Source organism: Aulostomus chinensis, chromosome 5 (genome assembly GCF_037954235.1).
Source record: "Aulostomus chinensis isolate RoL2024-O1b breed Wild chromosome 5, RoL_Achi_v1.0, whole genome shotgun sequence".
NCBI lineage: Eukaryota > Metazoa > Chordata > Actinopteri > Syngnathiformes > Aulostomidae > Aulostomus > Aulostomus chinensis.
This window is the reverse complement of record NC_141324.1, coordinates 9867952-9880042: the sequence shown is the minus strand read 5'-3', so window position 1 is coordinate 9880042 and position 12091 is coordinate 9867952. Positions and strand designations below refer to the sequence as shown.

Below are 12091 nucleotides of genomic sequence, written 5' to 3'. Positions count from 1 at the left end.
GCCCCCAGTCGGCGCCAGCCTGGGTGCAGACATGCCTGCAGCTTCACGCTGCTCCTGTCTCTGTTTACAGACGGTGACAGAAAGCTGCTGACGTCTGAAGAGACCTCCCGCTCCCGCTCGGCTCCTCCCACTGGACTCCTCCGCCCAATCACTAGACTCCTCTCAGCCTGTGGAAGAATGAAGCACACAAACAAGCTCAAACCACCACGATTCCTTAAAGTTCCTGAGGAGAGAAACGTGGTGGATAGCGGTGTTGTAGAGAGACGGCCCCCCAGCGTCGTCACACGCATCTTAATATTCCTCCATTATTCTGGTAAAGACGGTTACGCACACGGACTTTGATCAGGTTTTTATTCCAGGCGGATTTTGAGAATTTGGCCTTTTTTCAGATTGGCTGTGTCCAGTCGAGACTGCTGCCTCCGCCGCCGCCAGGTAGATGTCTGCTTTATTCAGGGAGAACACGCCTGAACCCAATGAGATGGTAGTCATGCTGGAAGGCTGCTGGACGCCATGGCGGCCTGTTGGTTTACCTAAACAGACACCAGCAGCGCCGCCGTCGGTGGCTCAAACAGTCAGACACTCCAGCAGCCTGCAGCTCAACAACTGACCACAGAGCAAAGTGTTGGTTATGAAAATATTTGTCTTTAAGACAGAAAAGCCATCAGGAATCTTTTTTCCTGATTAAAGTATGAACTCAGAAGAGCGCCGGCGTCCGTATCGCGTGGTGTTACAAGCTTCCAGGGACGTCTACGGCACATTTGGCGTCTTGAGTGACACCCGGTAGGCAGAGCACCTCTCACCTGTCCACAGGTGTGCTCATGAGCTCACACCCTGATAAAACTCTGAACGGGACCTTCTTCTCATCATGAAGACACCTTTTCATGATGAATTCGTAGCCGTCTCTGAGTGCTGCTCTAACAGAATAATACTGGAATAGGAAGTGCATGTAAACGTTGTGTGACAGAGTCTGGGTGCTCCCTTTCTCTTCCTCTTCCTCCTCCTCTTCCTCTGTGCTGCTGACCAACTGAAGAGACGCTCTTCCTCTGGTGAAGTCATGAAAACTCCTGGTGGAAGAGAAGGTGGGAGGAACAGCAGAGAAGACAGACAGAGAGGGACTGCCAGTGGTTTTACGTGGAATGTAGAACTGTGCAGTTGTGTGTGTGTGTGTGTGTGTGTGTGTGTGTGTGTGTGTGTGGTTTCGATGACTCCAGCATCTGTGTATCAGATAAGAAGCTACTTGGTTTCAGACCCCATGTCAGAAGAATCAATGGCGCTGTCTCGTATTCTGGCTGCGTTTGCCGCTGAAGGAGCGGCGACGTGATCACAGCAGGAAGTGAGTTTGCTGCTGGCCGAGCGAGCAGGAAGTCACCTTCCCAGTAGCAACACTTTCACAGCGTGATGGTGGATTTGACCCCAAGAGACAATCACGTCCTTTAGTGAGCCACTAAACTGTCTGATGGACAGAATATTGGGGAGGTAAAGCAGCGTTTACATCCTGCACGCACAGCAGAATCTGAGGACAGGCGTCGCCTCCTTGACTCACGTGACACCCCCCCCCCCCCGTACTTTGCCCTGCGGAGCATAAGCTGAAAATCCCTGTGCTCAGCTCATAGCAGCAGCGCCGTGGAGCCCTGAGGGACACTTCCTGCCCCCGCATCATCCCATCTGAGCCCAAGAAGCTTTAGGGGGGGGGGACTCCAGAGGTGGGGAGGCCTGTCAGCTGCTGGACGCGGCCCCAAGCCAGCAGCAGATACATGGCGTCTAGGACTCAGTCGCGCTAAAAAAGCTTCAGACCCGTGCTGCTGGCGCTCAGTTCCACATTCCAGAGTCTCAGACTGGTCAACACAACACACACACACACACACACACACAGATCCCCAGTACTTGACACGTCTGTGTCTGATGGAGCCTGAGGATGACGAGTCGCGATGTTGGATGAAGAGTCCTGAGTGCAATAATCCTGCTGTAGAACCTGTAACCTCCTGCTGCGTCCATCCAGTCAGAGCTTCCACCTCTCACTGTGTATTTAATGAAACGATCCTGGTGTGTGTGTGTGTGTGTGTGTGTGTGTGTGCGCGCGCCTCTACCAGCAGGAAGAGTGGTCACCAGTGATGGTGTGGCCTCTGTCCGGCGTGTGTCGGTGTCGTCTGTCTTGACCTGAGCTGCTGTAGACGTTGGAGGACTGAAGTGAACCTCGTGGCGCCGCCAAGCCAAGCGTCTCTTGCGCTCCTCTAACTCCCCTGAGTCCTCCACAGATTTGACTTCCCACTGCAACGTTGCTTTGAATGTTTTTCTTTTCTTTCCTTCGATCCAACGTTTCATTCTGTCTCGTCTTTATTAACTTCCCACAGCGTTGCATGTGAAACGCCGACTGAGGTCGGTTTCCTCCTGCGTGGATGGAGATGTTCAAGAGACATTCATGCTGCCGAATTTATAAATGTATTTTTTACTAAAGAATTAATTATTTTGTACATTGTCTCTCGGTTCTGAGTCTTTTCATGTCTCCTTTAATGTGTCTGATCAGTGTTGAAGTGGGATATCGGCCTCATTACCACTAAACCAGACAAAAGCAGGACTAATTAGGCTCGACGGGGACGGATGGACGCCGCAGCGCCGCTGTTTCATCCCCGTATCACAGCTGCAGACGCTGTAATCTGGGTTATCACCTGTGTTTACCTGATGCCTCTCATTCAGAGCTGTTTGCTGCAGAGGTCTGGCGTGGCCAGGGAGAAGAAATGTATATGAAAAAAAAGAATATATATTTATATATACGTATGTGTGTATATATATATATGTGTATATACAGTACTTATAGTAGGCCATGAGATACAATTTGTCTCCTCAGTCTAGCTTCTTTTTTTTGACGAGTCATCTGGCGGCTACTGAAAAGCTCATTTGTGAGAGCGGCTCCATCTCAGCAGCTCAGAGTAGAACTGCACTTCCCCCTCCGCCATTCGCTGCTGATTCGGCCGGAGCAGAGCTGAAGCTGCGCTCAGCTTCTCTGAGGCTGAACTGCACTTTTTCAGTGGGAAGGGTTGAGTTTCAGGACCGCTGGTGAGTTCTTGAGACGTCTGCACCAACATTTCTCACATTTTTCTGACTTTCTAAGAGATGTTGTTCAAGAAGAGAAAGAAAAAGAATACAGAGCAGTTATTAAGTACAGAAGAGAAGGAGTGATTGACAGGACGTCTATGTTTTACTTCCTAACACGTTCACACAGAAGTCTGTCATTTCTAACCCTCCCACTTAAAAACAGTCGCTACTTAAGTTTTGATGCACAACAACACAAAGACAAAAGGAGACAGACAAGAGCTCCATTAAAGGAGGTAAACTCTTCCCTGGGAAGGATACATTTTCAGTTAATATTCATAAGCTCACAGACACAATAACATGAATCATATTTCTAGTCCAGTTCTAATACCTGCTAGTGAGGTGGCGTTCCAGGGTCACATGACTTGGACCGGTATTTTGTTCTTTAAATATAAAATCAATTAATTTGTAGCAAAATATTGATAGAAACTTGTCAGCAACTGGGGACAAAAATGGCTGTGAAGTTTTCCCTAAAATATTCATAAGGAATTTGTGTCACGAGACGAGGAGCAGCAGATTCTGTATTTCTGTTTTATTGCTTTTGTTGTCAACGATGCACTGCTGTGAGACACCATTACATTTTTATTGGACTTCATTCTGATTGGCTGGGAGGAGGCCATTAACCCAGCTGGTGCCCCGTCACTTGTTGGGCGACTGAGAACAGCGTCGTCAAATCGTAGATCAATACACCGGTTTCACCTTTCAACATTCTAAAAGCAGCAGCCTTTGAATGTCAACATTGGGACTGATTGTCAGCCGTGGGCCTGGACGTTCTCCTGTCACAGAGAGAAAGCACAGGGTTTCTGACAGTCAGCACGTACTTTTGCAAGTGAGATCAATGTAGCATTGATGTCATTAAGCTAGGGATCAGTTGCAGCCTTGTGTGGTTGCTATAGAAACTAATTTGCTACTGCTGAGCTCATGTTATTCACCGTAAACATTGCAGCATTTTAAAAATGGAAAGGGACAAATTCAATTTTTATTTGGAGTTGGACAACCAGTCACAAACTGGTCAGAGAGCGACGACAACAACGGAACGACACTGACAGCAGCTGCCAACGTTCGGCCTTCAGTGTTGCTAGCAAAGGACGAGGCCCAGGGTCCCGTCTCTGAGATCTGATCGATGAGGAGCTGCGTACAGTTGAGGACGGGCCCTTGATCAAACACAAAAAAGGCAACTGCCTTCGCTGTTAAGGTTTTAACGGAGTGGAAGAGCCACCAGAATGATAGAACTCACCTGGACACCTGCAGCACCGAAGAACTTAACGACGTTACAACGTTTTTATGCTGCAGTTCAAAGCACAGCAGGCAAACCGTACGGTGTGGCAACGATGACCGGCATCAGAGCCTCACTGAACCGCCGCTTCTCAAGGTTCAATTTAAACGTGGACAGTGAGTTTACTACCAGCAACAAGATGTTCAGACCCGTCATAGACATAGACAAGGCAAAGTGCCACGCCCACGTCACCGAGGCATCCACAGCTCTCCCCGGACACCCCGTTAGGTCTCGTCTTCAAAGTGTGGTTTGGCCTCCAGCTTTGCTTGGCGTGAGGCGGCGAGGGAACTGACAGAAACACCAACCACAGTCACAGAAGCACGGCTCTCCATCGTTTGTCTGAGGCAGGCCGGGATCCAGAAGAATTGTGTCTGTCAGGGGACACAGGTAAGCCTAAGCCCAGGTTCTAAATAAATCATTGTGTGGTAGTAACCTGAAGCCTCCTGCAAGTGTGGTTTTTTAAACTTTTTTTTTTGCAAGTGCCGTTTATCCCTGAGCGCTTGTCCATGTCTCATTTTTGTACACATTCATGAATCACTGAAGAGCCGGAAGGAAACAATGAAGAAATGAGTTCTCTTGTATCGGCTGTTTATTCATTTCAGTTTGAGTGTGTCTCACTAAAATAGCCGAGACATAATGGCAAAATGCTTGTTATTCATTTATTGTGAATCACAATGATTCAACCATTGTTTCAATTTGTATTAATCGTCTACGAAGCCCAGACATCAGGTCGTAATTAGGCCTGTAGCGGCATTTAAAATCCTCCCATCCCAAACACAGGCATTCCATGACGGAATAAGGAATGCACGTTTGATCGATGGTAATGAGAGGGCACTACTTTTTTGAGGGGAATGAACTCGAACAGAGTTTACACTTAATAAGAAAAAGCATAATGATTAAAGTATTTGAATTAGTTTATTAAGTTTATTATTACGGGATAATCACGTCAAAGCGGGGCAAGAAACAGCGCCCTCATGGAAGGTGACCTTGGCTTCGTATCGGGTGGTGAGTTGTCCACCAGGGCAGGTCAAACTGTTTATTGCCCTGCCTCAGAGATTATCCCTTACATATCTTATGTATCCATCCATCCATTTTCTACCACCGACCCTGTTCAGGGGGGCTGGAGCCCATCCCACCTGCCTTTGGGCGAGAGGCGGGGGTTGTATTTCCATCCATCCATCCATCATCATCTTCCGCTTATTCCTACACATTAAGGGTCGCGGGGGGCCTGGAGCCTATCCCAGCGTCAACGGGCGAGAGGCGGGGTTCACCCTGGACAGGTCGCCAGTCCATCGCAGGGCCAACATAGAGAGACGAACAACCATTCTGAGAGATCCATTCAGAGACACACTCACATTCATACCTACGGTCAATTTAGAGTATCAATCAGCCTCGTCCCCAAATTGATGTCTTTGGACTGTGGGAGGAAGCTGGAGTACCAGAGAGAACCCACACAGGAACAGGGAGAACATGGAGACTCCACACAGAAAGATCCCGCGCCCGAGCCGGGACTGGAACCCGGAACCTTCTTGCTGTGAGGCCACAGTGCTGACCACTGCACCACCGTGCAGCCCGGGGTTGTATTTTTTGTATATATTATTGTATAATAAAACAAGACTCAATTATTTTTCTCTATCTTTTGACAATAAAAATATGTTGAATCAATACTTCTTCTTTTACCAGTGTTGTTTTTACACGAGTACGTGTACTTCCAATGAAGTGTACTTGTACCACCTTGTTACGGCCCGGGGCCTTTGCCCTCCTTCCTTCCCGCTCTTCCTCGCCCTGCCTCTGCTGACAATGTCATGGGAGCCAGCACAGCTGAGTTCGGTTGCCGCTGAAGAGCCTGCAGCCAATCCCTGCCCTCGTCTGCCGCCCCCCCTCCCTTCATCAACCCACCTGGTCCAGACTTCGGGGCGGAGCGTGTAGTGAATTCTGGTGTGTGTTCGAGTGTGTTTTAGCTCCCTTCAGTGTGTGGTAGTGAAGGATTTTCTTTTGTTCATTTCCCCCCCGAGTGCTTTGGCCGGGTTAGAGAGTTTTGTTGTTTTTCACATAGCCCACTGTTCTTTTTCTCTGTGCTTTTCACACGTAGTGTCGCTTTTGTTAGATCCACTAGATCAGGGGTCAGCAACCCGCAGCTCCGGAGCCGCACGCGGCTCTTCATCCTCCTTGTTGCCTTCACTGCTAACGACGCTGGATTACCGGTGTGCTTGATATGTGGAAACAAGTTGTCGAACAACAAAAAGTGTAATGTTGAAAGACATTTTCAAAACAAGCGCTCAGCATTCGCTGAAAATACCCAAGATGAGCGAAGGAGAGCAACCTTGGGACTGCAAGGGAGAGCTGAACAGAGCCTCTCCTCAGTCAACTACAGTTGCTGGTTGTGTGGCAGCTCAGGAGATCGTGAAGAGAGGTGAGCCGTTCACAGACGGGAACACATCAGAGCAACGTTCATACAATATCAGAGCATCTATCCTCCCACTTCAAGAACAAAGGGCAAATTGATCAGAAAATGAGAGAAATGCCTCTGCAAAGACAAAATCTAGGAGGGACTCAAATAGGCCTGCAGAGTTCACTTTGATTTATTTCAGAGGAGGCCCACACATTCACACTGCACTTGGGTTTGTTTGATTCAGTGGTTGGAACATGGTGTAAGTGTTTGTTAAAAGGAAAGTTTAAAATAATATTAAAACTTTTAAAAGTTTACGAGTTGTGTTGTGTTTTGTGGCTCCAGACTGTTTTTCTTTAGCAAAAGAAAGAAATGGCTCTTTTGATAAAAAAGGTTGCAGACCCCTGCACTAGAGGTAGAGCGGAAGCCCCTCTGTAATTTCTGTTTGGTTCCAGGCAAGCGCCCAGTGTAGTTCAGTTAGTTAGCCACTTTTATTTTTGTTGTTTTCCCGTTGGGAGCCTCGCGTGTGTGCTGAGCCCTTCGGCGAGTGATAGCTGAGTTAGAGGGCCCTTTGACCCCCCTCTCCTCCAGGTAAGAGATGTTTTGTTTTGCTTGTTTCGTTCTTTTGGGCTTACCGTTGGCTACCCGAGCCACAGCTATCATCAGTAGTGTTTGTTTGTGTTGGGATTGTGGTCTTGTTCAATAAACGGGCGCACGGCCAGACCACAGCTCTTGTTACGTCCCGTGTTTCTTGCCCTAGACGCCCACTGCAGCCGGTGGGTTGTAACCCACCTCCATTTACACGAATGTGAAGCCAGTTGTTCGTGCGAACGCTCAGACCTGATGCCTTCAGGTAGAGGAAGTTACCTGAGGACAATGAACGGTGCCGACTCACCCTCACAGGGCCGATGACTGTTCTCCCTCTGAATATTAGCACCAGTTGAAAATATTCATATATTAGTATTATCATTAGCATTATTAGTATGATATTGGTCTTAGCATTAGGGGGGTGCTGATTTGGACAAAGCTCTAAAGATGGACATGATGTCAACACTCAGCTAAACCAGCCTCCTAGCGATGGTGCACTCCAAATTGGCGGAGCCCTTTATCCTCCCAGGGGCCCATTTATGAAGAAATCCCGAGACAGTGAGGAGTGCGTTTCTCTCCCCCAGGAGTGAAAACCCAGACAATCAGGCAGGAAAAGAGATGTAGCTCCTGTTGCAGCGCAAACAACAGCAACAACACCGATTGGCCCTTCAGAGGAGGAAATGTTCATCCCTCAACAATCCCAGCAGTCACACAGGACACTATGAAAGGGCAGCAACCATCCCATGTGAGAGGCACCACTGGAGGAAGTAAGACCACAATAGTAGTGGATTCAGGAGAGTCACACATCTCTGCTGGTTCCCGCCGGTCTGTTTATGCGCTGTTGTATTTACTTTGTTGCTGTGCAGTGAATGTGCAGCCACTGGACACCTTGGGTTGTCGCTACCATGCCTTCTTGGTTTACCTCCGGGTTGGCAGCAATTATGGGACACTGATTACACTGTTGAAGGGCAAGGACTTGATCCCTAAGTGCTGCCCCCCCATAGCTGAAAGTGTGTCCTCAGCTGGGCTTGCTCACACAGGTAGAATTTTGTGGGCTATTTGGCATCCAGCCTCTTAAGCAAAAGTGGGTGTGGCTGTCACAGTGACTTCAGTGAGGGACAGGGTCACTATAGCTCGTTAACTCGTGCGTTAAACCCTTCCCATCAGGACATTATATTGACAAAAAGCATGCACCTGGGGGAGTTTTTGATGAGTCTGGAATTGAGTCGAGCCCAGAGATGCCAGTATAATCAGTCGCTACCATCTCCTCCTCTGATGTGCCTGCCGCCTCGTTGGGAGGGCTGCTAGACAGTAGAGCAGAGAGATCTTCAGCACATCAAAAAGGGTGACTGGCAAATGCAGTACATGCATTGGTCAGACATCATATCAGCAACAGCTGGCCTACCAGACCTCACCAGAGAAGAGAGAGGAGACTGACAAGCAGATGGCAGCCCTGTTAGCTGATGGGGTTTGTCGCGACCCGGCTCAGAGATCGTGACATTAAAGGAGGGGGACGCGGATTCGACGAGGAAAAAACTAATTTATTATTGACAAAAACGCAAAGATCAAAACAAGGCAAACCATAATGTGCAATGGAGTGTGGTTATCAGTAGCGTCAGTGGTGAGTGCAAGTGTGTGCGTGAGTGTAAAGGGGGTGTATATGTGTGTGGTGTGATGGATGCAGAAAACTAAACAAGACAAAACTCAAGTAAGGCAAGCACTGCTCCGACGTGGGCCAGGAGGAGTGAGTGAGAGCCAGCACAGCCAGGTTGGCTGTCTGCCTTATAGCTGGGAGACGCCGGGCCCAGGTGCTCCCAACCAGCTTAATTATTCAGCAGCTGCACTCCGTAAAGCTCCAACCTGGAAAGGGAAGGATGTCACATAACTGATGCCACGCCCCCATGCCCATGAGGACGTGACACCCCACACACACACACAAAAACGGGGTCCCAACAGGATCCCCAACAACTGAGCAAAAACAAAACAACTAAAGTGCACGCCCACAAGCCAGCACGTGTGCCACTACAACTGAACACCAAGGAAAGAGAACAAATCCACTGACAGAAGGAACAAGAGAGACCCACATTACCAACCAGACAGAAGAGAACCACCACTGATTGTTCTGGAAGCTCGACAAAACCCGAACCAACAGCCCACCCCAGCAACCGGTGCACCTGGGAAGCAAATTAAGAGGCAGGAGGAGGCCAGAAGAAAACAGCAAACAGAACACATAAGACAAGAAAGGATCAGGGAACCCTTGATAACGTGTCTGCCACCACGTTATCCGACCCTTTCACATGCCGAATGTCCAAGCAGTACGACTGCAGGAAGAGGGACCACCTAATCAGGCGCTGGTTTGGACACTGCAGTGAATGAAGGAAAGTCAGGGGGTTACGGTCTGTAAAAACAACCAGTGGAGTGCTGCCGCCTACATAAACATCAAAGTGCTTCAAAGCTAAAATCAGAGCTAGCGCCTCCTTCTCAATAACAGAGTAGTTCATTTGGCATGGATTAAACTTTTTGGAGAGGTAACTGACAGGCCTCTCTATTCCCAGGTCATCAACCTGCATAAGCACAGCTCCTGCTCCGACGTGACTGGCGTTGACAAACAGCTGGAGCGGCCGGTCCAGCCATGGTGCCGCCAGGACTGGAGCCCTGCAAAGGAGTGTCTTAACCTGTTCAAATGCTTTCTGGCAGGCTGGCGACCAGATGTATTTGGCTGTCCCCTTAAGCAGGTCGGTGAGAGGTGCCACCACTGTGGAGAAATTCCTGCAGGAACCTCTATAATAACCCACAAGGACAAGGAAATGCATCAGCTCCTTCTTTGAAGTTGGAACAGGATATCTCGACACGGCCTCAACCTTCGCACCCACCGGCCGCACCTCCTCCTGCCCAACCACTCTGCCAAGATAGGTCACGGTTGCCCTTGCGAACTCACACTTTGCATGGTTAACTGTGAGCCTAGCCCCTGCTAAGTGGTTGAACAGTTCAGGGACACGGTCCACGTGAGTTTCCCAGGTGTCAGAAAACACCACGACATCGTCTAAATATACGCCACACCCCTGCATATCACCCGACACACGGTTCATCAAGCGTTGGAACATAGCGTTCAGCATCCCAAACGGCATCACGTGTATGAGTTTAAACCTGTCGGAGTATTAAATGCGGTAATCTCCCGCGCTTGCGGGGAAAGGGGAATTTGCCAATAACCCTTCAGGAGGTCAAACTTGCTAACGAACTTTGCAGCGCCAACCTGGTCAACGCAGTCATCCATCCTGGGAAGGGGAAAGGAGTCCGGCTTAGTCACTGTGTTCACCATCCTAAATTCAGAGAAAAAACACAGAGTGTTATCGGACTTTGGTATAAGCAGGCACGGAGAGGACCAGCTAGATGAGCAAGGCTCTGCAATACCATTCTCCAGCCTATACTTAACCTTGTCATCAAGATGATTATGCTTTTCAAATTTACCCTGAAAAAACCTTTGCGGGATCGGTTTGGCATCCCCCACATCAATGTCATGCTCGGCCAGGTGAGTGCGGCTAGGGGTGTCGCCAAACAAAGAAGGACAATTCTGGATCAGCTGGGTTAGCTCTATCTGACATGACTTAGGCAAGTGTGCCAGCAGCCCCCCTAGGTTGAGGAGGGTCTCGGAATTTCTCAGCTGGCTGTACACTATGGCTTCATCAACCACTTCCGTCATGGCGTTCCCCTCGACCAATGGCCAGACCTTCTCAAATAACCCCGTCAAGGACAGGTCCCTCCTGCTGCTGTGCCACCAAATCACTGACCCTGGAAAATCAGCCAAAGGAACAGAGAACTTTTCCGAAATCTCTGCCCCATCCACCTGGCCACTCGCGCTAGCCTTGGCCATGGCCCGTGTCACCGTACAGGCGGAAAACACCTCTGGGAAGTCACGCTCAACATCATCGGACACTGACCTCAGCAGCGGCATGGACGCCACGACCAGTGGGGGAACGTCAGGCCACACCCTGGCGCCAACCAAATTGTTTCCCAGGACAACGGACACCCCTGGGATCAGCAATGCACGGTCGCACGGCCAGTTCGGCAAAGCCCCGGAAGAGGTCATACTCCAACCACACTTTGTGCAGTGGAACCCACAACACATTAAGGTCCATCCCCCTAACGGGTACAGAACAGCCCGTGTCCGTCTTCTCTGAGATTGGCAGAAACCCCAGCTTGAATGAATGAGTCAACCACCCCCGTGTCTCTCAACACCTGCACTGAAATTTTCTGGTCGCTCCACAGTGAAAGAAAACTGCCACCAATGAACGGTTTGTAAGCTGCCAACTCAGGGGGACAAGAACCCGCCTTCCACAGGGGAACACTGGACATCGCTGTAAGTGCTGGGGAAACTGGCACAGCAAGGCCAGCCGCCTTCGGCTTCCCCAACACAGCAGTCTTTGGTCTGCCATGAAGCACCGGACAGTCCTGCTTCCAATATCCCTGTTTTCAGCAGTCATGGCAGGTTGTTTCTGTGTCGCCCCCACTGCTCACATGCTTACCAGCCAGCTACTGGCGGAGCTTTATCTCACCGACCAAAAGAATCTGCACCACCGGCAACACCCTGACCACCTTGGCCCCCAGCAGGAACTCACCAAAACCTGTGGGTTAACACGTAATCATCCACCAGAGCGGCAGCCTCTGCCGCAGTCTCTACCTTCTGATCACAGGGTTTTTTAATTGCTCCAAGACCACAAGGTTACACAACTTGTCAAAGTCACTCACGT

General features: G+C 49.5%; 1 protein-coding gene and 1 long non-coding RNA gene across 7 annotated transcripts in view; one reads left to right on the top strand and one right to left on the bottom strand.

Annotated features, from left to right (window-relative positions):
* tnk2b (tyrosine kinase, non-receptor, 2b) overlaps positions 1-2472 on the top strand; it is a 54411-nt gene extending 51939 nt beyond the window's left edge. For all 6 annotated transcript variants that reach the window (XM_086203023.1, XM_086203022.1, XM_086203024.1 and 3 more), the window contains one exon: positions 71-2472. In XM_086203023.1, the coding sequence (XP_086059149.1) occupies positions 71-77 (7 nt within the window). In that variant the 3' untranslated portion in view covers positions 78-2472. The remainder of the gene's footprint in view (positions 1-70) is intronic.
* A 6670-nt stretch (positions 2473-9142) lies between these two features.
* On the bottom strand, positions 9143-11432 carry LOC147261133 (uncharacterized). Its single transcript, XR_015116075.1, has 3 exons — positions 11282-11432; positions 10597-10663; positions 9143-9203 (listed from the first exon to the last, which is right to left on the bottom strand). It is a non-coding gene; the product is annotated as an uncharacterized LOC147261133 (long non-coding RNA).
* Between the last annotated feature and the right edge of the window lie 659 nt (positions 11433-12091).